Below are 24,759 nucleotides of genomic sequence, written 5' to 3'. Positions count from 1 at the left end.
TGTCCCAGGGTGTGTGTGAGGCAGTTCAAGGGCAGGACAACAAATGAAGAAACTGCATGGCTTTGCCTGCAGTAACCCCAGAGCTGTGGCAGTTCCCAGCCCAGTGGGACAGAGAGGTGACTGTGTTGTGCCTTATGTGGCTGGGCTGCTCTCAGCCTGGACATTCAGAGCCTGGGCTGTGGAGGCAGGATGAGGTGATGGGAAGCCAGTCTGATCTTGGACCATCAGGATACATTTGCAGCGTGTGATGGTGTTGTCCTTGGGTTCAAATGATCCAGGTTGATGTGGTGGCCTTATCCAGGTTGGATAATCAGATAAGACACTAGTGCTTGCTGTGTGTTGTCCCACCTGGTCTGCCTGGATGTTTATGAACTCACTGGAGTCTTTTTGTGTCGTTGATGTCCAGCCACAGCAGATTTGCAGGAGCCTCTCATAGCTTTGGTAAGTGAAGCTGGGCCATGAGCACTCTGGTGTTTGAGTGGTGACTGTCACCAGGCTGGTGGTGGTCAGATCTCCACCACAGCTTGTTCTCACAGATGAGAGAGATGAGGTGGCGTTCCTGCTCTTGGATCTGTTTTCATGCAGCCTTGGAATGGCTTCCAAAAGCTACTGCCCTTATTCCTGTTGCCTGACTTTGCTGTGTCTTAGCAAGCAGAGCCTGCTGGAGGGGAGCCTGTGGGTCTGCAGCACCACAGAAGGCTCAGGCAGCTGGATGTGTCTTTCAAGGCATGTGGGAGTGACTCCAGTAACATGATTTCATCTCCATCTGCCCTTTTGGTTCAGGATGCTGCCAGCAGCCCTTGGTTAAAGCTCAGCTCCCTCTCAGTGTTGGAGGTACCTTGTGTGGCTGGCAGGCTTTGCTCCACCATTACTCAAACCATCTGCATTGTGTTTCAGCCCTCTCAGAGTACAGCCTTTTCCTCATATGACCATTGTGTTTGTTCAGATGACTGTTCCCAGAAAATATTGCTTAAGGTGTGTATCATTGAACAGATCCTACAATTCCAGCTGCACTGGTGTAGCTGAAGAGGAGCCACTTGTGATGGAGACAGTGAGCCAGTAAAACTACTCTGGCGAGGAGAGGTGAGGGTTGTGGTGGTGTCAGGCACTGTTTTGTTTGTATCACTTCCTTGTACCAGGTGTTATTCCACACCTATCATTTCAATAAGTACAGTCTCCTAACAGAAGCAATGGCATGGCTGCCACATCAGTGTGCAGAAGGATTGATGTGTTTTTCAGGTGTCATCTGGAGGTGGAGAGGGATAAGCAGTAATGTGGTGCTTTTTCATTAAATGATTGTGCTGAGCTGTGCTTCCCTGTTGCTCAGAGAAGCTGTGGCTGCCCCATCCCTGAAAGTGTTCAAGGCCAGGCTGGATGGACCTTGGAGCAGCCTGGGATAGTGGAAGGTGGCAGGGGGTGGTGGGAGATGGGCTTTAAGGTTCCCTCCAACCCAAACCATTGTGTGATTCTATGATTGTAGACGAGGAACTTCTCTCTGTCCCCTGAGTCTGTCCCACCTCCCTGTTCTCTCCAGGTTCCCTGTGCTCCTGGGGAAGGCAGGAGCCTCTTGTGCAGCTCTTAGCCTCTTAGCAATTCTTTTGCTTTTATCTCTAGGTTGTTTGTGATGGAAATGCCAAATGGCACCATTGTCTGACAGGCTTCTCCCACCTCTGTGCTTGCCTGAGGCACAGCCAGAGATGTGTTGGTTTAAATCTAGGCCACTTGGTTGGAAATTGGGACGTGGTGCCTGATGAAAGCCAGGGAAGGCCAAATTGCATTAAAATGGCAGAAGGAGACAACCAGCTGCTGCTCCAGTGAGGACTGGAGCTATCTCCAGGAAGGGGTGCAACTGGATGTGTCTTGGGCAAATGATGTATTTACTGTCTGTCTAATCTGTGTTAGAATTAAAGCTGTGACTGGAGTGTCTGGGGACAGTGTGCTCGGAGGACATCTCTACCTTCTGCCTCTCAGACTTTGTTTGCCAAGTCTGTGTCCTGAGTTTTCACTGGCTGTGAGACTTTCTTCCTGCAGTTCTCTTTCCCTCCCTTCTGCAGTGGCCAGCCCTTCATCTGCTTATCTGTCAGTTTAGCATGATCTGAAGATACAATCCCTTCTGTCCTTTTGGGAACAACTTCATGTTTGTGCTGTGTCTGGGCCTCTATGAATTTGGGTTGCTGAGTGATTGGGAGGAAGGAACTTCATGGGTCATCAAGTCCAGTTCCGTGCTGCTGAAGATGAGCAGTCATCTCATGCAGGTCATGAACTTGTCCAGGAACGAATTGTTGGAACTCATGCTGTGTTTTTTCCCCCCAGTGCTTCTGGAGCAGCTGGTCCAGGGATCTGCTCTTGGAAAGGTTAGAAATCCTCCTCACACTTGCAGTGTCCACTTTGCCTGGGTTGGTGTGTTGTGCCTGTGCCATTGCAGAAAGTCAGCTTGCAGATGAGATGATGACTTGCACATTTTTTTTCCTTCTCTGGTTCTCTGTAACCTTTGTGTCCTGCAGCAGTTGTGGCTTTGGATGGAGATTTGTCCTGAAAAATGTGCTGAAGGCTGTTTTGTTTTCCCATTTGGGCAGCTTGGGTTGGTTGGGCCCATTTGTTTCCTTGTTGTGCTTTTGAGTGTTTCAAGAGCAGGTGGAGCTGTGAGCTGCACAGTTTGTGAATGTTAGCGAGTACAGAAGAGCACTTTTTGTGCTGCTGTCATTTCTGTCTTCTTTTTTAATGTTTGTCCTTACCACTTGTGCCATCTTGTCCCTTCAGGAGGGAGAGATGTCAGAAACATTTGAATCAAGGTGAATCTGATAAAGCAATGTATTGAAGAACCAGTGCCTGGCTTTTACTCGTGGCTCTTATTCATGTTTATCTCTAACTGTGAATGTGCAATAACAACAGTTCTGTTCAGCACAGGCTGGCACAGCCTCAGACAGGAAGATCTGCTGTTTACCAAGCAACACTCTGCTATAAGTGAGAAAGAGGGGAAAAAAGTGGTTTATTGCTGCTGGGTAGCTCAGAGTGTAGTTAAACCTTTCTGAAAAAAGAGGAAACTAAGAGCACATGTGTTACTCAAGATGCATTTTTCCTGGCAAGAGTCCCATGTGTGTGCTCTTCTTGCAAAGCATCCCTGCGTATGCTCCCTCCCATTAAATCCATAGCATATTGGGAGCAGGCAGGCAAGAGCTTCCTGTTTTTATAATGCAACTGGTCTCAGCAGGCAGTCTGTCGAGGTGATTTTTCAGCCTGACATCTTTTGTAGCTGGGGCAGCCTGCGAGCTGAGTAGGATGACAGAACTCTGCTGCAAGGATTATAAACACGGGGAGGAAAAGATCTGGAAATGAGATCTGCTGGTAAAGCTTCCCAGGATTGGATGCTGTGGCTTGTGTTGTTTTGTTCCTTCCCCTGTGAGTCTCTCTGGCATTTCCTCGCTGCTGTGGCTGAGAGGGCCCTGCCAGCCCACCCACGCCATGGTGACACTCCGGAGTCTCCCACAACTGGCTGGGAATTGCGGGATACACGCGGCTCTTGCACTTCACTGGAGCACTGTTAATTGACTTAATAGAGCACTGGAGTTGTAGGGATTTCGTTGTGTGGGTTTTCTTAAATGTGTGTGCACTCACACCCTTCTGCAGCAGTGCCCTTGTTGCCATTTTTATGCTTGTTCAGAAACTGCTTTGCAGTTGTCAGTGGAGATGAGGTTTGAAGTTAACCCTTATTTTGCAAAAGCCTTTGTGCTTCTCCTCTTTTTCTCCCTCCAGCTTCTGGTTAAGATGCCTATTGCCCTTTCAGATCTGTGTAATCCCCTCTCTCAAAGTGACCGGGATAGATTTCCAGTAGCTCCCTGGATTATCTGTCACTGGTTTACAATGTCCAGTGCAAGGGAGAAGAGGAAACTTTGCTCAGACTTTGCTGGTGGCTGCTCTGTGGCTAAGCTGGCTCTGCAATATATCTATTTTTCCTATCAATCTTTCACTTCAGGCTTTGGACACCTCTTCCTCTGCATACTTAGGAAGAGTCAGTGCTGGGCTTTAAATGCAGCTTAGCCCAATTCAGCTGCTGTGTATGAGTTTCTTCTGGGTTAAAGTTGGGCCAGAACCAGTTTCAAAGCAGCTGAAAGAAGGTAAAAACCCTCAAGCTTGCCTTTGCATGTTGGTGTATGTGGCCAGAGATACATACTGCTGTTCTGGACTTTGTAGCATGGAGTGTGAGATCCTGTTCTGTGCTGGTCTAGGACTCCAGGTTCAATTATCTTGTTACCTCATTAATAACCCATCTGGAAATCTGCTTCCAGACAGTTCACTTCAGCTGGTGATATCTCTGCAAATGGTGTACCAGTCTTATTTCTCACCAAGACCTGGAAAACAGCTCACTTAAAGCTTCCTGTCCCCTCAGTTTCCTGCAAGGCCAGAATATCTGACTCTCTTTCCTCAGGCCTCTGCCCCAGAACAAACATTTGGGTGGGTGAGTTTCACCCTTCTCTCCCTTTCCTGTGTCCTCCCATCTGCAGTGTTTGCACACTGCCTGACATCCTCGTGCCTTGCACACCTGAAGGCTCCCTGGCCCTGGCAGGTAAGGCAGAGCTTTCTGAGTCACAGAGCCCTGGGGAGCTCTGTGGTGGAGCACAAGGGCTGAAAAAGCTTCCCCCATCCCAGCTGAATATGCCAGCCATTATCCCTTCTCTCCAGTTATACCCCTGCCTCAGTCTGTCCTTGGAGGTGCCTTCCCACCCCTCCCTACTAGAAACTTTGCAAGGAATTGGAACTTGCTCACTCTTTCGTTTCCTGCCAAGACTGCAGCACTTGGGCTGGCTTGGCAGGTGAGGGCAGGGAGAAAGAGCAGCAAAATTTTGTCTTGTCCCCAGCTGTGTACATGACAGCTGCTGAGCACAGAGTGTTCCAGCTCACTTGCTCCTGCTGCATTTGAGCTGTGGAGCTCTCATTGGGTCGGTGTTTGCAGCTTGGACTTCAGTGCTGTGTCTGCCTGAGGTGGGTGTCTTCTTGCCTGTCTGCTCTTCCCCTGCTGCCTTGTGGAAAAAGAGAAGCTTTTTCCCTTCCTCTCTAGGGGTTATGTCTGTTCTCAGGCTCACTTCAGCCTGGTGAATTCCAGCCATGCTGTTCTTGGTGCTGGCACCTGGTTTTGCACATCCTCAGGTCCTGCCACCCTGCCTGGCACTGGGGGCTGGCTAGATCACACAAATGCTTGAACTCATTTCTGTTCCTTGGCTAGCAGAACACCATCAGACACTCCCCTCTGCATTCTTAGCCATCCCAACCTGCTCTGGGGCTTTATAACCTTCTTAGGCTGCCATGTCTCGTGCTGTGCACCTTCCCTGCCCTTCACACCATTCCCTGCATACCCTGGCCTCCCTGAGCATGTGCCTCCTGCAGGAGAGATGTGCTGTGCATGGAGGCAGGATTGGTGGAGGAACAAGGGTTGGCCATTTCTTCAGGATGTCTGAAGTGATCTCCAATGGTCTCAGTGCCCCCACACAGCCCCAGCTCCTCCAGCTGCCCCTGAGCTCTTGGTGTTTAAGGGCGTGATCACATCCCGCAGTCCCAGAGAGGAGGCTGCTCCTCCAGGGCTGTGTGTGGGCACTGGACAATGAGAGCTCTTCAGGAGCCCTGATTTCTCCCTGCCAGCAGCAGCTTACATGGGACTGAAGGCAGAGAGCTCCTCCTTTGCTGGTGACAGTGGTACCAGGTCCCAGCACATCTGGCTTCCCAGGGAATGGTCATGGCCCCAAGGCTGCCAGAGCTCCAGGAATGTTTGGACAATGCTGTCAGGCACAGGGTGGGATTGTTGAGGAGTCCTGGTGCAGGGCCAGGAGTTGGGCTTATGATCCTTATGGTTCCCTTCCAACTGAGGACATTCTGTGGATCTTAGTCATCCCCAGGCAGAGGACCTGGAGAGGAGAAGGGCTGGTACTTCAGCTTAAATCTTAGAAGAAAGTCTCCTGCAGCTTTCTCTGGGCACAGCTTTGAGGGATGTATTTCCCTCAGGTACATGGTGAGCCTTCTCCTGGGCCAGGTGCTGGCCCTCACCTCAGACCAGAGCTGTCTGGAGTTCAGTATGTCTGATGGCATTTTCGTTCCCAGATCTTCCCTGGAGCAAGGGAGTAGTTCAGAATTGACTTGATTTAAAGGCTGGAGGAATGGAAGAATTAATGAAGTGACAAAGTCTTGTCCCTGAGTTTCCAAGACTGAGAACCCAGAGAGGCTGGAAAATTCAAGCAGGAGCAAAGCTGGCTTGTGCCATGGATCAATGAATGACTGGGAAATGGAGTGTGGGGGTATCCCATCACAAAGAGGGGGTGCTGCACGTGGGACCAGCTGGGGTGAGTCTCCCTCACTGGTTTCTTCAGTGGCTGCAGCAGCTCCAGGGACCTCTGTCTCTTCTTTCTGATGTATGTCAAAGGGAAGAGCTTGGGGCTGATGCTAGGAAAAGTTGATCCTGCAACTTCCAGATGCATTGAAACACACATGGGCTAGTTCCTTTTTTTTTTCCCTCCTTTTTTTTTTGCTCTCTTCAGAGCCAAAACTTACTTTGAAACTGGAGGGAAGGAAAAGGGGTTGGGTAGGTCTCCACCCTTCCTGCCTGCTCTGCTGTGACACAAGAGCTGGGGACCAAAGGGTCAGCACTACTCACTGGTGTGGAGGAATGTTACATGGAAGCATCCAGGCAGCTCCTCTCATCCTGGCAGCAGGAGGAGCTCCATGGGACAGCTTTGCTGTCCTGCACACCCTGTACATGCCTGCTGCCCAGGTCTGCTGGAGATTTTGAGGAAGGGTCTGCATCATGTACCACAGAACAGGGTGAGCAGCTGTGAGTGGCTTGGGGGTGGTGAGATCAAACCTGGTTTTATTTTGGGAGCAGTTACACAGCATCAGTTCTAACCTGGTAATTATTGCAGCTGCAAGAGGCAGAAAACCAAAATCCAAACTCAGCATCTTGCTAAGGTGCTTAACTGTTAATTTCCATAAGTGAGATCCACCCTTCTCAGGACACTTCAATCTGTTCACATTGTTGCTTCCTCTCCAGATTAGATAGGTGGAAGCAGTGCTTTATTAATTAGAGGAAAAATCCTGCTCCCTCCTGCCAAGACAGAGAACTCTTGGCAGTTTGCTCCCATTTAGTGACTGAAGCTTCCCCCGTTCAGCCACGTGCCTGCAGGTCATCTCCTGGGGCAGAAATTCCTCAAAAATAAGGCTGAGTGCTTCCAGAGAAGCTTTCTTCTTTTTTAATTGACGCCTTCCCTTGCTGGGGTGCAGTTTCCATTCTCATCTTGACTTCTTGGGGGCTCCTCATTTGTTTAGTGTTGGCCAAAGGCGTTTTGGGGCTCAGCGTGGTGAGCACGTACGTGCTTTGCATTGGGCTGTAGCGCTGCTGCCACTCCTGTTCTCAGACTGGTTTGCCCTCTCTCCACCTTTGGTCAACACTCCCCCTTCAATATCATTCATTGGCTGCTCTCACCTGGCATGAGGGTGACCCTGAGGAGAAGGATTTACTGCTTTGCCTGGAGAAATCCGATTTCACACAGCACTCACAGCCAAGCAGCCCAGTTAGACCAGACAGTCTCAGAGATCACTCCAACTTAGCTAGGTTATCCTCCACCTATTTATAGCTCCCTTCCTCTCCCAACTCCACCCACCATGGGGTTTTACTGCAGGTTTTAAAGCAGGGCCCCCAGGCTTTCCCCTCCCTGTGGAGTGGAGCTGCCTGTTCTGGCTCCCTGGTGTGGAGCTGGTGGAGGAGACGAGCCGGGAGAGCAGCACCACGTTGGGAGCCAGCAGTGATGCAGGCAGCAGGCACATCTGTCTCCTCTTGGGCTGAGCTAAAACTGGCATTTCCATGGGCAGCAGGAGGAAGAAAAGGGTTCTGCTTTACCAGCTTGAGGAATTGGTCTTGAAACCAGGCTGTGGAATTGCTTTATGTGGCAGTTTAACCCAGCTCAAGGGGGAAAAAGGCTACTGACGCCTGGGCATCCTTCCTGTTTGCCTCAACCTGCAGTGAGGGGCTGTTCTACCCATCTTGCCTTTTTTTATCTACTTTATAATGATAGAACCCAAGTTTTGAGGTAAGAGACAGTTTGTTCTTCTAGTGGGTGTGGGAGTTGCATCCTCTGTGCCTTTGCTGCTGGAGCACATGGGGGCCCCTGGGATGGGTTGAAAGAGCAGAGCCACCACAGGTGTGGGATGGGGAATGTCTCCAGATAGATTGAGTTGATGATACTTGGAAGTGTCTTCCCCTCACATGATGTGACTTTCATTTAGCCAGAAAATCAGATTTCTTACAAATTATCTGCTTGAGTAGCAGGAAATGAGAAGGGAAGCACCAGGGATCCACTTTGGTTGGATCTGCAGAAATCAGTGAAACCTTGCTGTTGGGTAACGGGGATGTGGGGCTGATGTATGACAGGGAGGCAGCCCAGTTAAAACAAGGGAAAGGTAGGAAAAACAAGCCAGTTAAAACAAAGAGGTAGGGTTCTTGGGCTTTTTTCAGATTTGTTTGGTTCATCCAGGCTTTGCAGGCTACAGAGACTGTGACAGAGCAGTTAACATTCTCCAGTTAATGACCTAATGCAGGCACATTCTGGTATTGAGCTTGTAGCAAAATTACACCTGCTCCTTGAGCTGCTGCTTTGGAGAGTCTGTTATCTATCAAGGCCTTTCTTGATCCCTTAGATCAATCCTGGGATTGAAAAACTGTATTTTAGACTCCTCATCTCAGCCTTTTTATGGCAAAAGTAGTTTCTTCGCAAAGGTCTTTCTGTGGTTCATTCATCTCCTTAAATCCTGGTGGGTAATTGAATAAGCTCAGCTGTGCTAATTTCTCCATCTTCTTTGTTTCTTCTTTTTTGCTCTGTTAAATGTTACCTTGATCCATTGCTCTTGACATGCATCCAGATTGTCCTGCCTTTACACTTGTAGGAGAGATGTGTGTGTGTTTAAACTTCTTTTAATACAGAGGACATGAAATGTTTCTGGAGTTTAATTGTGAGGATGTTTGAAGAATAAATTCTGAAAAGTAGGAAAGAGAGAGGCAGAAAAGGAGGAGCAAAGCCTCAGACCTGCTTCTGTGGGTAGGGGCATGTTCAGGATCAGCTAAAACTTACTTTGAGCTGAAAGCAAATAGTTACAGAAAATACTTGTGCAGATCCCCAGTCTGTCCAGTTCCAGTCCTACTGGGGTGTTAGAGGGAAACAGGAAAAGAGGAATGTTTTATTTGATGTGTAAGCACATGAGCCATCCAGTCCTTGTAGCTGAGTAACTAAAACTGGTGTGCCAGTCAGAGCCCAGACTAACTTGGTGTGTGTGGTCCACAGGGCTGCTGGTTTGGGCTCCAGGTGGGCCTGGCTTGTCCTGTTTTCTGCTTCTTTCCCATGTGCTTTGGGCCTTGTGCTGGTCTCTGCTGTGCTTCCCTCCATCAGTCGTTGTTTCCCTGTGCCTGGGAACTCCTGGTGCTTAACTTGGGGGAGCCTCTTCTAGAGCCCCCACACTCCCCATCTCTAGTGACACAGCCCTTCCCATCCCAGTGAGCTCTGGGATGGGGACCCTGAGCAGAGCATGTATTGATAGGCTTTAAAACTGGAGGGTTGTTGCTGAAATCATACCTTATCTTTCTCTCTTTTTCTTTCCTTTTTTTTCCCCTTTCTCTGTGTTTGTTTGTTGTTTTGTTTTTTCCAACTCTGATCAGAACCGACCTTCCTCTCTCCAGCGTGCGGGGATCTTTGCAGCAGCCCATGCCGCAGCGCCTCGCCCGTTCCACCCGAGCTGCCCATGCCACTGGCTTGGACCTAACCTAGGCTCAATCTCAGCGTGGCCTGGGCAGGGGGGAACCATGGGGAGCTCTGCCTCATCGCTGGCCGCAGAGACGGAGTCGGACCATGGCTTCAGTAGCTCGCCCTACCCGGGGCACCCGGCCGTGGGCTGGTATAGGAGCAGTCCCGGTGGCCCCGTGTGGGAAAGTGCCCTCATAACGCGGCAGCACCAGCACTTACAGCACCGGCTGCGAAGGTAAGGAGGAGGGGAAGGAGCCTGCTCACCTGCTCAGCTGCTCACCTGCTCACCTCTCAGCTTCAATCCTGGCGCTGCCTTTGGGACACGACTTGCTTTGCATCCTGCTGAGTCTTGAGTCCCTTCGTTCAGAGGCTCAGCTCAGTTCCTCGGGAAGTCAGAGCCAAATTCCCACTGATTTCAGTGATGCCAAACCCTGGCTTTACACAGGGTGGCTGATGTCTCCTGCAGAATGGACTGCAGGACTCATCCCAGCTCTTCCTCACTCACCTAAATTGTCAAGGTGGCTGCCTGGGAATGGGATCTCAGTTCCTTGTTTGCCACGTTCTCGTGGCTTCTTTTCTTTCTGGCCTCCCAACCACACTGCAGTGTCACAGGTGGAGGATTGTGTCTCCAGGTTGGGTGGCAATAAGTTGCAAGAGTTTCTGAACTCAGAAGAGCCAGAGAAGCTGTTTTCATGCAAAAGCAGTGAAATGCTTTTGAATAACAGATCCACAAGAATGAAACACAGAAAAAACAGAATTACTCTTAAAAACAGATTAGTGTTTCCAGTCCTGGATTCCTGTCCCACCTTGATGAAATCAGCACCTCAGATGTTTCTCTGAGCTGTTGCCTCTGCCCCTTCCACATCAGCCACTTGCAGTGAGGAGTTTCTCTTGTTTTTGGGGGGCTGGTGTCCTGCATTCAGTCTCTGACAGGTTGAGAGATGTATCAAAAAGCATCCAAAACCCCTCTGCCCGGGGGCTTGGCTACAGAGGCTGCCGTGTTTTGTGCTGATAATATTTGAGCCTTTGCCTAATGCCTGCTTTGTGTGGACTCCAGCCTGGATGGGTGTCCATACCTGCTTGAGTCTGTTTGGAGCTGCTGGTCATTTAGGAATAGCTGCTTGCTCTGAGTGTCTCTGAGCTGTCCTGGCTTTCCCCTGGAGGTGTTTGCTGTGATGCTGGTGCAGTATCTGTGGTGCAGTCTTCATTTTCCTGCCTTCCTGCTGCTGCAAGGCCTGGGATGTGCTTCCCAGGCTCTGGTGCATGACTCTAGAGCCTTCCAGCTTGTCAGGCTTTGCTCCTTTCTGGCCCTGTCTTGGGTCTTCTTGTTGAGCTTGGAACAGTGTGAAACCAATAAGTTGTTGTCTTTACTCTCTAGCATAGACTTGAGTTCCTCTAAAAAAGGTATTTTGTGCAGTTCCCAAATTCTGTTGCTGTATGTGCCAACCTGTGTGGCTGGTCCACAGCTCTGGTCAGTGATCTGTGCTGTGTGGGTTTGTCCCCTCTGGTTTAGAGGGATCCTGCAAACAGAGCTGGGTCCTTCCTGCAGGATTATCCCTTCTGGACTGCTGCTTTTCCCTCTGTTGCCTTGAGGACTTGGGAAGGTGTCTCAGCTCACAGATGAACTCCCTGGTGTGGCTGTGCACAGCCAGAACTGAAATTTAGGAACTTCCAGTGTACGCCTGGCCCTGGGCACTAAAAATGACAGTGTCTCTGCAGCCTTGTGTGTGACAGCTGAGGCTGCTCGTGACTCCAAGTGTGTAGTTAGAGGAACTAAGTGATATCTTGACATGTGGAAATAAATTTCCTGAAGAACCAGCCTTGGTGGTGGAGCGGATGTTGGGGCAAGAACAGGAACTGCCGGTCTTGGAGCAGATAACACCGGTGTCCTGTGGGGACAGGAGTGGCTTTTGTGATAATCCCTTATTTCCCCTGCTAAAGGGAGAGCAGAACTCATCCCAACTCTGTCGTGTGGTTCCTGGAGACAGGAAAATCACCGGCCATGATTCACTGAGCAGCGAGTTGCGTGGGAAGAACTCGCTCCAGGCAGTGATTATGGAAGTGGGTTCAAAAGACCTGAGATCAGCCAGGCATCAAAGGGCCACCACTCCCAGGGAGCAGGGCCAAGGAGCAGCGGATGATTGGTTTCCAGAGAGGAGCAGATAAATATATTCTTTTAAAAAATTAAGTAAGTCAATAGAACAAGTCAGGGTAGGTATCCTGCCTGTGCATGTCCTCGTCCCTGGAGTCATGTAGTGTAGGAAGGAAGTGGAGTACAGGGGAGTCAATTTGAGACCAGGCTGGAGTTCTGGGATAGACTTTGCTTTTCCTGCTGATTTTCTGTTCCTGCCTGCTGCCACCTTCAAAGCTGATAATGCTTTGGCTGCAGAGCAGCACAGAGCCAAGCTGCTCTGGGCTGTCTCAGGGATGAACACAAACCTTCCTTGGCAGAAAAACAGGGACACAAGTACTTAGCGAGTGACTTTGGTCTGTACTTGGCTTTCAAGATTTTAGAACCTGTGAAGAGGCTTCGCTGTCTCCTGGGTGAGGCTGATGGTGCTGGAATTCCCTCTCTGCTGAAGACAGGGAGACAAGAGGGAGTAGAAAAAGGGCCTTAGTGGTAGAAGCAGCTGACTTGTGCCAATGAGATTTGAGTCCCTGTTCTTTTCTGGACAGGGCTGCACAGTCTCTTTCTGTGTGTCAGCATTTAAACAGGAGCCTGTTCCTTTCCCAGGTGCCAGGAGGACACAGCTACTGAAAGACTGGAGGTAGCAGGTATTAGGTGCATGTTGGAGGGATCTGATTGCAGAAACCTCTGCTTAGGGCAAAGATGTTGGGTTTAAATTCACCCCTGGTAGCTGTGTGCAGCCAGACAAATTCTGGCTCAGCTACAAGACCCCTTGGGCTCCATCTCGTGCTTGAAGGTGCTTGGCCTGGGCTGTTGTTGGGTGGGAGCGTTCAGCTGAGCCTGGGGATCCATCCTGGCCAAGCTTCCCAATGTTCCAAACCCTTCCTGGAGCTGGGAGCAGGAAGGGGCAGTGCCACAGGCTTGGTGCTGGCAGCAGGACATGGCTCCATTGCTGTGCCTGCCACCATGGAATGGTTTGGGAGCTGTGGGATCGTAGTTGTTTCTCCTGCTGCTGCTGGAAGGGGTTGGTGACACCTCTTCATGGTGCATCCTTCCACATTATAAGGGGTTAGGAGGGAACTGGGGCTCTGAACTGTTTTCTGGTGAGATTTAAGGGAGTGTTCCTGTTCACCTATTCCTCACTCCTAGCATTTATGAAGAGGGTCCTGTTGAGTACTGACAGCTTTTGGATCTCACTCTTAGGAGAGGCTTTTGGGAAAAGGGTTTGCAAGGTCTGTGCAGCTGACCTAAGTGTCTCTGCCCACTACTCACTTTGGCTGAAGTTCTGTGAACTCCTTCCTCTTCCAGAGGATATTCATTTTTCTGGGCTTTCCTGCAGCGTTCTGCAAAGGATTTTTATTTTTCTATAAAAGCCTTTGCAGAATGAAATAACCCCTGGGTCTCAATGACTGTGGAGGGAGGAACACACTCTTTCATTATTCTTTTATTTTATTATTATGATATGCTAAAAATATGTAAATCTCCCTGCTTTTAGAGGGAAGTGAGGGGACCTGCTTTTGTTGTTGGCAGGTGGTGGGAGGGCACTTGCTGTGCCACCCCCTGCTCCCCAGAATCACCATTTATTTCTGGGGAAAATCTCCAGGCAAGCCTGAGTATCCTGGCTGTTTGTGAGCACTTGGCTTAAATACATGAACAGCAGCAAGTCAGAACTGCTGGGCAGCATCACAGAGGCCTTTTCCATGGGCTCTGAGTTGTTCTGAGGCTGGTGGAGATTTTGTAGCTGAACTCTGGCATATGGAAGTGTAGCAGGGAGCTGTGTGGAGTGGGAATGTGACCGTGCTGCTCCTTCCCCCCATCCTGTGGCACTTCAGCTCTGAATGCAGCACAAGCAGAAATGTCTGGAAGACACCAGGACAGTGTTTAGTCTGAAGAAAGGAGGGCTCAGGGGGGATCTTCTGGCTCCCCCCAGTTCCCTGACAGGAGGGTGCAGCTGGGTGAAGGTCAGGCTCTGCTCCTGGGGAACAAGGGACAGGACAAGAGGAAACAGCCTCAAGTTGTGCCAGGGGAGGTTCAAGTTGGATGCTGGAGAAAAATTTCTTCACAGAAAACGTGGTCAGGCATTGGAACAGGCTGCCCAGGGCAGTGGTGGAGTCACCATCACTGGAAGGAAGCATGTGGATGTGGCACTTGGGGACACAGATCACTGGTGGCCTTGGCAGTGCTGGGGGAGCAGTTGGACTCGATGTACATTCAGTTTTCCCAGCTGAATGATTCTGTGTGTTTCTTACTGGGGAAACCAGAGAAATGAGATTCTCAGGAACAAAGCTCCTGGTGCAGCATCAGGTGACTGCAGGGAATCACCTGGTGATCACCTGCTTCTGTTTTCTGTCATCAGATCTCAGGCTGGGCATCGGCCTTGGGAGGTCTGGCAGCCTCAGCAGTACAGGAACCCCAACAGACCTGGGGTGGGGCAGGCACAGATCCTGGGTTTTATCAGTAACCTGCATGGATTTGGCTGTGCTCAGAGTTTATTTTGCACCTTTCAAAAATCACTGACTGGTTGAGGTTGGAAGGGATCTCTGGGGTCCAGCTGGTCCATCTCCCTTCCTAAGCCTCCTTGTTCCATGCAAAGAACAGATGTGGCTGTGGAACAGATGGGGATCATCAACATCTGCTCAGACTGTGTATCCACAGAGGAGTGATGAGGAGGGAAAAAGGAGCCACTCATCCAAACCACGAGGGCACTACCATCAGCTCTCATAGTCAGGACATGGCTGCTCATCACACAGGAGTGAAGCCTGTGTTCCCCAGGTGCTGCAGCGAGGTGGATGCATCCCTGTGTGGGTTGTGCTCCCTCTGGAAGTTGCTGTGGAGTTCAGCTGGGATTTGGTGGAGTAAAGATGCTGTAGGTTGTTGTGGATACTTGTTTGATGGGAATGTTTGGCTTGTAACTGTTTGCTCACTAGTTCTCACCAGAGCCTGTGGTGTCTGGAGCAGTGTCTTGCTCAAGGAGATGTTGCAGTGCCAAGGAGTTGGCAGCATGGAATGCTGTTTCATCTGCCTGAGGCTCCCAGCCCTGCCCCAGCGGTCACAAAGCCTATTAGTTGTTTAAATTAGGGCTATTTATAGCTCCAGAGCCACGAATAACTTGGAGGGTGGTGCAGATCATTGGAGACCAGAGTTCTCAATAGATCACCAAACAAACCCTCCCTTTGCTCCCTGTGTACCCTCCAATCTTCCTCATTTCTATGTCCCACAAGAGCCATTCTGCCTCAAAGGAGGTCAAATCCAGGGCAGAGGCAGCTGGACCATGTCCTCATCAAATGCAGCAGGCTTGGCCAAATCTGAGCAGAAATGCCTGTCCCTCTTGCCTGGGTGTTGCTGTCACAGTGTGGAGGACACAGCAGAGCTGTCCATTTGACAGTGCCAGCCTGGAGAAGGGAAAAACCAGCACTTTTACCTGGTTTGGGGATGCTTCTGTCTGTAGGAGCTGAGCACTTCTGCTTCAGGATCATGGGTTCAAGTCCTTCTCCAGGTGCAGGTGTTAGGGAGTTTTGCTTTGGATGCTGCATTGCATGAAGGAGATTAGCATCCAGCTTTAGCTGTGCATAGATCCAGTCTTCATCTCTTTCAGGAAGAGATTCTGCAGATGCAATTCTGCTGTGAAGGAGGCTGGTCTCTTGCAAGTGATGCTGTGGGAATATGTGGTTGAGGGCCTGGGAGAGCCCTTTGGTATTCAGTGTTTTTCCACTGGGGGTGGGCAGGGGGAGGAATTAGTACCTTATGAATGTTTTGGGTTTTTCTTAATTTTTTAAGAGCAGTAAAAGGAGCCAGAGCAGGGATTTTATATATATTTTTTTTTCCAGAGTAACTCTTCTGCATTGCTTCTTTGGCTGCAGAGGGAGGAACGTGGTCTCCTGTCTCATGACAAATCACTTGTCCCCCTGAGAGGTGTCACACAAGTAGCCTGGAGTTGGTCTCAGTCCTCTGGCAGGAGCTGGTGGATGGATGTAATGACAGTGGAAAGCTCAGGAACCTGGCTGAGCTGCTGCAAGGAAGGATGAAATGTAGGAAAGTGTGTTTTTGGAGGGTTATTTCTTCTCTTGGGATGAGGATGGAAACTGCAAACACGTCCCCCTAACGGTGTACAGCATCTGTCCTGGAGGGAGATGGGCCTGCAGTGACCTCATGTTGTGGGCTTGTGAGAGGAGGGTTGAAGGCAGGAGCATCCTCCTGCTCTCTGGGTGGGCAGGGAGCTCCCTTTCATCTCTGCACCCCAAATTCCCTGGGATCACTCCAGAGCCCCTTGTTCCCCTCTCAGGTTACCAGGTACTGGTTGCTGTGAAAGGCACGTGCTGGATTTCTCCAGCCAGTAACTTAATCCAGTTTGACCCTGGTGGCTCTGGGCTGGAGTCTTGACTAACATGAGTCAGAAACAGGGAGAGGGGGGTGCTCAGAGCTGCACCCACCTCCCTGCAGCCTCTTCCCCCTGTGATGGCCAGCCCTGTGTCCCTGAAAGGCCGCCTTGATCCCGGCGCAGCCAGAGCCTGGTGCTGCGCGTGGAGGGGAGGCTGTGCTGAACGAACCCTCTGCAGGCCTTTGTTCTCTCTGGGATGAAACAACCCTCAGCACGGGGCTGCTGCCAACAGAAGGGCACAGGGAGGAAAGGGGAGAGCCCTGTTTGGGTACTGCCAACAGAAGGGCACAGGGAGGAAAGTGAGGAGCCCTGTTTGGGTGCTGTTTGCATTTGCCAAGCTGTGCTGGATCTCTCTATTCCTGCCTGGGGACCCACAACTCACCCAGGTGCCTTTGCCTTTCCAGCCACTCTCTTCAAACAAACTGCCCTGGGCTTTTCTTTCACTTGGGCATCTTCTCGTGCTTCTCACCCTGCCAACATTCCTGCTCTGCCTGGCAAGGCACCAGGATCTCAGCAGCTCCCCTTGCCAGCCAGTGCAGCTCACAGTACCCCCAGGCATCACTGAGTCCCTGTGAGGGGCAGGTGCTCCAGGTCACCGTGAGGAGCTGTGAAGAGCTGATCCGAAGAGAAGGAAGCTGCTCCTGCGTTACAGATGGCATTTCTGAGGCTGCAGCAGGACATTCAAACCAGAAGGAAACTGGAAGTGGAGTGTGAAGGCAGCCTGGAGCCCTTCTGGATGGCGGCAGGACCAGCAGCAGGAGAGCCAGGGCCATGGGGGGGTGAGGAGAGAGAGTTTGGGCTGCAGGTGCTTGGAGGCTGCCAAGTCAGCAGCTTGCAGGGAGCTGGAAGGACCTGGCCTGCCCTTGCCCAGAGCTGTGCAGAGCTCAGCTGGGTCTGCAGACGCTCAGGTTCCAGCCCTGCTGCTCCCAGTGCTCCCTGTGCATCACACACTGAGGCTTGTGGTTACACTGAGCTGGGCCCTGGCATTTGGAGCGTTGCAGGTTGGCTACAGCCAAAGGGGATTTTGGGATCTTGCCATCTTTTGGTGGGAGAAGACAATGTCTTCTTCCTTAAAATCTGATTTTAATCTCCTTGCCTTGGAGAAGTGAAGCTATAAGTAGGTAGATGGATAGATGTGTGTGTGTATATATATATATACCTGTATTTTTTCCCCTGCTTCCTTGGGACACCAAGGAGAGGACACCTTTCATTCAGAGCCCTGGTGTTGTCTGGCACTGGGACATTCCATCAGACCCATGCCACCAGCTGTACCTTCCCTGCCCAGGAGCTGAGGCTTCTGCTGCTTTACCCACAGCTGCTGTGTCTGTGTGTGGGGAGGGACAAACATGGAAACACTTGGTGCTTCTGGAATGTGGAAAGACTTTTGTTCTGCAGGAGCTTCAGGCTGCAGCCCATGGATCACTGATCAGTGACATTGCTGCTGTCTTGCCCAGCAGCCCCTGTGGCACATGCAGTGACTGGCACTGAGCACACACACCCTAGCAAATCTCCAGCAAAGCTTCACCCAGTGACCTGTTTTCCCTGGGTTATGTTTTCCTACAGTAGGTGTGTCTTCTCAGCACACTGGTGTGGGCACTGCAGCCCTGGCTTGCTCAGGGACTGCTCTTGGTGCCAGTGTGGTGGGGAGGGCACAGCAGCTGACAGGGCCCTGTGTTTGCTGCAGTATTTCAGTCTCCAGGGCATGTGTGCTCCTTCCTCCTGTCCTGTGCAGGTCAGCAGTGATGTCCTTCAGAGTGTCCTTGAGGAGTACGTGTGCTGAGCTTACCCAGGGCTATCTGTGAGTGTGTGTGTGTGACTTGATGAGGTTCAGGAGCTTTAAACAACAGCAGAAGCTGCTCTCCTTGATAGAAAACTCAGTGTTGTGCTGCAGGGAAGGGACACTGAGCTGTTGGAGCAGCCCCAGCCTGGCTTTTCTGGGGTTGCTGTGCTGGCAGGATGCTTCCCTCTGGCACATGGACTCAGAAGGGTTAATGGCACATGCTGCAGCCAGGAGCATCCTCTAGATTCCAGCTGTCAAAACACTAAGTTAAGTGTGTTTCATCTTTACAAGGCAGTAAGCAGTGTTATGGTCTGAATTACCCAGCCTGGAGGCCTCCAGGGTACAGTATAACTTGTAGGGGCTTCCCTGGCAGTTCCAGCCTGTCTGCCTGCTCCTGGAGTCAGCCAGATGTGTTGCTGGCTCAGTTAAGGTGGCAATAGCTCTGGAGTTTGGGTTATGAACAGAAGGAGCAGGTTGGGGTGCTGGGTGGTCATGTGGCTCAGTCTGCTCCAGCACAGCATTATTCTGCTCTATTCCCCCCATCCATGTAACCCATCAAATCCTCCTCTCTGTCTTCAAGAGGCTGGAGAAAACCAAACAGTCCCTGTTTTGAAAGGGCCCAGTGATGCCAAACTGAATCTGAGGCCAAGTGTGGATTCCTGTGTTGAGCCTGTGTTTGATGGGGCATTGGGACTGTGGTGGGCTTCTGCTGTGCTGCAGTGCTCCTGTGTCCTCCTGGAGCCTGCTGTTTGCTGAGGGATCCTGGATCTGTGACTGGGATAGCCTCGAGGCACCTGTACTTGGTGCTGATGGGGCAGGAAGGGTTTTGTGCTGAGGGAACCCTGTCACTACCTACACAGGATGCTGTGTCAGAGGATGCAGGCCAGGGTCCATTCAGCACACCCAGAGCTATTTCACCTGCACACTGGCACTTGAGTGTTGGCCCAGGACTGTCCTAGAAGCTGCCAGTGCAAGAAAATGAAAATGCCAAGTTGGCTGTGCATGATGAAGCATTCCCAGCCAAACCTCAGGAAGGTCAGTGTGTTTTATCCCATTCAGCCTCTAGGGAACTGTGGCTAATTGTCACCTCTAAAGTTCAGGGCACATGAGAAAGAGGAGTGACCTTTATAGGTCAGGAGCACACACACAAACAAATCCATGGCTCTTTGTGGGACTCAGCCTGTGCACAGGATCCCATCCTCTCCCATCTCCCTTGCAAGAAGGAACTTCACTCAGTTGCTGTCTGGGGCACCTCAAGGAGGTACTTCAGTGGCAGGGCATGAGAGCTCCCCAGTGCCTGGGGGTCAGTTTGACCTCTCAATAAACTGAAACCCCCAGCTCTAGGGTGGTTTCTAGAATGAGCCTGGCCTGGCTCTTTCTGCAGGGATGCCCAGGGGCTGAATGAAAGGCCAAAGTCTCTTTGGCTGTAATTTTGAAATTCCTCCATGGTTTTGGCAGTACAGGACAGAGGGCTGGCTCAAGGCATGGGGAATTTCTCTGATTGCAAAGGAAAGCTGCTCTGTTGAAGTTCACTGAAGAGGTTTTGCTTTTGATTTTTTTCAGATTGTGTGTCACCCAGTTGTGCAGAGCAGAGCCAGGATTCCCTGGGAGCTGCAGAGCACTCTGGCCTTTCCTTGGCTTCTCAGGGGAGGGGGCAATGGGGGCCTCAGTGGGGGAAGCCCATGGCTCTTTGCACATGCAGGGGCATCATTCCATGACTTGACAGCCTTTTTTCTCCAGATCTAGTGTGCAGAGCTGACAAGTTCCTGGAGGGGATAACTTAGCTCCCCTCTGACCTCAGCAGATAGGAGTGGTGTTTAACCAGTGCCAGAATGAGAAGGCAATGAGTGACATTTGGGATGGGGGCATCCCTTCTCCTGTCCTTGGTGACTGCAGAGTGGAAGTCGTGTGAGCAGCCAGCAGCCTGCAGATACCCTGTCCCTTTTGTGCCATTCTCTGCCAGCTGTATTTATTGAGCCTGACAGTTCAGGTGCAGTGGAGATGGACTGATTTCTATTAACTGCACCCTGTGTGTGCAGCAAGCCCAGGCATTGGCATTGCAGGGTCTGAAGGCTGGAGCACAGCAGCTGGAAATGCAGAGTGATTGGTTCAATAGAGATGTGAGAGATGGAGCAAACAGCTTTGGAGCTGTGGTGTTGCTCCTGATCCATTTTCCCTCCCCTGTCTTTCATTCCCTCTTTCTCTTTCCCCACCACTCTTCCAATTCTATTTTAACAGCACTAAAAATTGCAGCATAAATCTTTAGCTGAGCAGCAATTTGGCTTGGCAGCCACCAGTAAATCTCCTCTTGCAGCCTCCTCGTGTGAGGGAAGTTGCAGTGGGAGTAAGGGGATGTGAGTGAGTCCTGAGTTTACAGTCCCATCAGGTTTTCCTGGCTCTTTCCAGCTATGGGCCCATAGCCTTAGTCCCACATCTCTCTAGTCCTGGGAAACAAAAAATTCTTTTCCCACCCCAGCCTTCAGTTCAAACATCAGGTGTGTTGGGAAGCGGTGTGGAACTGCCTCAAACATGGAATAGGAGAGGTGCCAGCAGAAGTTCCAAATGCTGTTGTTCAGGTGTGTGATCCTAAAGTTGTTCCCTGTTTTTGAAGACAGTACAAGGTGGTCTTCATCTGAGCAAATGGACCTGTCCCTCCAAACTACCCTGCACATGCAGGTGCTTTTGTTACCTGATGCAGAATGTGTGTATCCTCTGTGGGCTGGGAGGAGTGATGGAAAATAGCTCTGAGTGGTGTGTGAAAGGCAAAGCTTTTGCTGTTTAATCCATGCAAGGGATCTGTCTGCACAGTCCCACAGCAGGAGCTGTTTGTCCCAGCAAATGTTTTCCAGCTGCCAGTTCTGTGTCCTTGGATATGTTCTGCCTGTGATTGTAGCCCCCTTCCATCCCATTTGAGCTTGACCACCCTGATGTAAGGAAGGAATTCTTCCCTGTGAGGATGGTGAGCCCCTGGCACAGGTGTCCCAGAGAAACTGTGGCTGCCCCATCCCTGGAAGTGTCCAAGACCAGGTTGGATGGGCCTTGGAGCAACTTGGGACAGTGGAAGGTGTCCCTTGGAATGAGATGGACTTTGAGGTCCTTTTCCAGCCCATTCTGTGGTTCTGTGAATATGAGACCAGGATAAAGTACAGACCAGCCTTTGTCTTGGCTTCTTCTTGGCTGGATGTGAAACTTCAAAGGCATTTTCCATGCTGTATTCTTCAAACACTGGGCAAGTGTTGAAAGACACAAGAACTCTGCCTGATGTCAACACCACTTGCTTTTTGTGTGGTGTACCGGTGAAAAAAACCCGAGGTGCAAAGGGGAGAGGCACCTGCTGCAGAACTGTGTTAGAAAACAGATTCTGGGGCTTTGGAGCAGGGTTTCTTTTTTTTGTAGAGAAGCACAAGTCCCTGCAGTGCTGGCTGTGAGCAGACACCTCACCCCTCTCTTTTCTCTGGGGAGTGCAGGCTCTTTGAGACAGACCACAGACCCTCATTTAAAAAGAAATTTCTTAATTGGCTTAAAGGCAGAGACACAAAAACAAGTAGAGGTTTCTCTTCATCCAGCATGTTTTCCTTAGGGGTTGCTTTTGAAGTGGCTGTTCAAACATACCTCAGGTGTGGGGAACTAAATGGATGGAACAAGTGTCCTTTGGTCCCATGAGTCCACCCTCCTTGCTGAAGCTGTCCCAACTCCTCAGATGAGAGAGAAGCTTAATGAGTTCAGCTTCTTGCTCCTTTCCTTGCCTCCTCCCCTCCCTGGTGAGAGCAGGTAAAGCTGTATTGTGAAACATAACTGTGGGTATCAGCCCCATCAGTACTTCCCTTCCTTCCCATGTTCTCAGCTGGAAAGCCTCCCTGCCTACATGCCATATCCTACATCCCTGTGCTTCCTTCAAAGAACAGCCTGTGCTACTCTTGAGCCCATTTCAAATGGAACCTGCAGAGAGCTGATCAAACCTTACACCAAGGATCTCCATGCCCAGATCTGTGAGCTCCTCCCGTGGTACCCTGGCAGCTGGGGTGAGGGACACATCTGCAGGTTTCTCCTGGGATCCTTTTCTCTCCCAAGAGAAGCTGAGCTCCTGTGCTGTGGGGTCTTTATCCAGCTGTGCCAACTCAGCTCATACACAGAGCTTTTGTTAGTGGTACTGGAGTGATGGAAGCCCTCTATAAGCTCCTGGTTAGATCCTGGCACTAATCTTGTCCTGAAGATTTGGCCTTCATTCTGTTCAGGGAGTGGCAGCTGTCCTAGAAAGGGCACAGCAGTCCTGAATATCTCCTGGGCTGGTTTAAACCTCCTCACTAGCACTGAAGGACGTGGTGTGATGTGGAAACTCGTTCATAGCCCTTGGGTGATGCTTGCAGGCGGAGCTGGCTCTGCTCCTGAGGACAAGCACCAATGCCAGGGTGCTCAGAGGTCCTGGGAGCCTTCTGGATCTCAGGATCAGATTCCCCCCACGTACTTACACACACCCTTTAATAGCTGTAATAAACCATATGCCCATATTATTTAAATAGAATAAATTTTAAAATGGAAAAGCCTCCAGGAGCATCTGGAAGTTCAGCACCTGTGGAGGATCAGCAGCTGAAGGAGCTGAAGTGAGAGTGGGGAGAAGAGCCCATAAAGGGCTCTGTGGAAAAAGAGGAGTGTCTGGAAGTCTTTCATCTTCCCATTGCAGTGTTCACATGCAACTCCAGCTGCTTTCTATTCTGGGATGCAGGGAAGTGTGTTCTCCCACACGTGGCTATTGCAGCTCAGAAAGAGCAACTCCAGATTGACCCAAAGGCTGGGAAATCATTCTGCTGTACAGTGAGAAGAATTCAGAGGATGGTGAAGGTGCATTGCCAGGACTTGAGAGAGTCACATTTCGTTTCTGAATTTGTCTTAGACTTGGTCTGTCAGTGCTTTGGCTGCTGTCTAGTTCCCATGGAAGGAGAATCCAAGGCTCTATAAAACACCACTGTTTGCTGCAGGCACAGAGCTGCACAGGTAGACACAGAGAAGTCTGGACAGGTGTGAAGCCATATTCTTTTCGGGTGCTGATGGTGTTTCTTGGGTTGCAGTGGGAACCAGCTTGGTCTGGAACCCTCCAGATACTTTGTGGAAAAAGGGAATGTGGCAGCCAGGCAGGTGTTGCAAGCTGAGGAGGACACACCATCTCTGTACTTACTAGAGGTCAAATGGACACTGGAATTCCTTTGCTTCTCCCTGTTCTCTCCTGGCTAATTCAGACAACTGACATCCCAGGCTCTCCTTGTTTCAGGTTCCTTAAAAGTTACAAATTTTATTTCCTGTCCTTCCTGTGAACTCTTCACAGTCAACAAGAAATTCACTTATGAGTCTGAGATGCAGATATGAACATCCCACTTGTGCTACATTGCTGGATGCTCCCTAACCCTGTCCCAGACACTTCTGCCCAAACCTTCAACCCCTTTTTGAGGCTGAAGGGCCAAGGCATGACCCCTCTGGAGCAGGGGACAGTTAGCAGCCCTGAGAGTGGGGGTGAGCAGTGGTGGCTGGCTGCCTCACATGGTGCTCACCAGCATCCCAGGTGGGCAGGCAGGGATCTCTTGCAGCCTGGTTCTTCTGAGTTGCTGATGGTTTTCCCCCCAGGAGTGATGCATATCCCACTTGACTGCCAGGCACTCCCCTCTCCTGGTGTGGTTCACCAGCTTTGACAGGAAGGGCCAGCCCCGCTGCAGGCTTTCACCATTTGTCACAATAAATTGCTTCTTCCTTTACTGCGTGGGGGAGATGCTGGTTCCTTTGCCCTGAGTCTGGGCAGCACCTGAGGCAGCTTCTCCCACATCTTGCTCTTCCTGCCCCCCAAGCCTGCAAGGAGAGCAGAGCCTGCTGCAGCTGGCAACGGGCTCCCCAAAGCTTGCCTGATGCAGCAAGGAATTTTGTGTGCTCTTGCATTCAGCTGCGTGACCTGACATGACCTGGGAAGGGGAACAGGGCTGGAGATGGAGCTGATGCTCCGGGAGCAGGAAAGGCAGGAGCCATCTGTGAGGCTGCTGGGGTTTGCTGCTGTCTGTGGTGGCCCCTCTCCAGCCCAGGTCAGTACAGCAGGGGGGTCTGGCTCCAGCACAGCAGCTTGGCCTCGGTGTGTCTTTCCCAGCACCTAGCAGGGAGTGCAGGTGTACTTGGAAGTTGTGTGTGGAGCCAAGGGCTCAGTGAAGAGTGTGTGTGTACAAACTGCAGTACCCAGTTCAACTGGGACTCTGCTCTGTGCATCTTTGGACAGGGTTCCTGATATAGGAGGGGACATTCAGGTTTGTCCTCTGCCTTCTGACCTTCTGTCACCCAAGGAGCTGCTGACATGGCCAGGCATGGTGAGAGCTAGCAGGCTGTGCTGTGGGGGACCCTCCATCCTCGCCTGTCCCTCGCTGCCGGGTGACGTTTGCAGCGTGGCTGCAGTGGCTTCATTACTGTGCCCTGATCAGCCACACTGAGCTCCAGGGATGCCAGGAGCTGCCAGAGCTCCTCTCTCTTCCTCTGGCCCCTGGCACTCTTTCTTTCTCCCTGCAGGACAGTGCAAAGCTTGTTGGCTGAGATATTAAGCGTGAGCTGCTTTCCTGGGGTCCAGGACTGGCTTAGCTCTTCATTAAGGGCTGTTAATCATGCTGAGGAGCCTGACAGCTGCTGGCCATGGAGCTCAGTGCCTGCTGCCTTCCAGCTCTCCAGGATGGTCCTG

General features: G+C 51.0%; 1 protein-coding gene across 9 annotated transcripts in view; it reads left to right on the top strand.

Annotated features, from left to right (window-relative positions):
• CAPN15 (calpain 15) overlaps positions 1–24,759 on the top strand; it is a 49,625-nt gene that overhangs the window by 999 nt on the left and 23,867 nt on the right. For 4 of the 9 annotated variants that reach the window (XM_015643086.3, XM_015643082.3, XM_015643085.3 and 1 more), the window contains exons 3-4: positions 2,314–2,354; positions 9,689–10,008. The exons of 1 other annotated variant lie outside the window; for it this stretch is intronic. In XM_015643086.3, the coding sequence (XP_015498572.1) occupies positions 9,833–10,008 (176 nt within the window). In that variant the 5' untranslated portion in view covers positions 2,314–2,354; positions 9,689–9,832. Of the gene's footprint in view, positions 1–993; positions 1,084–2,313; positions 2,355–9,688; positions 10,009–24,759 lie in introns of those variants that run through there. 4 more of the 9 variants (XM_015643084.3, XM_015643083.3, XM_015643090.3 and 1 more) reach the window with 4 other exon arrangements.

Source organism: Parus major, chromosome 14, assembly GCF_001522545.3.
Source record: "Parus major isolate Abel chromosome 14, Parus_major1.1, whole genome shotgun sequence".
In the NCBI taxonomy this organism is placed as follows: Eukaryota; Metazoa; Chordata; class Aves; order Passeriformes; family Paridae; genus Parus; species Parus major.
Note: the sequence above shows the minus strand (reverse complement) of the source record. Positions and strands in the feature narration are given on the sequence as shown.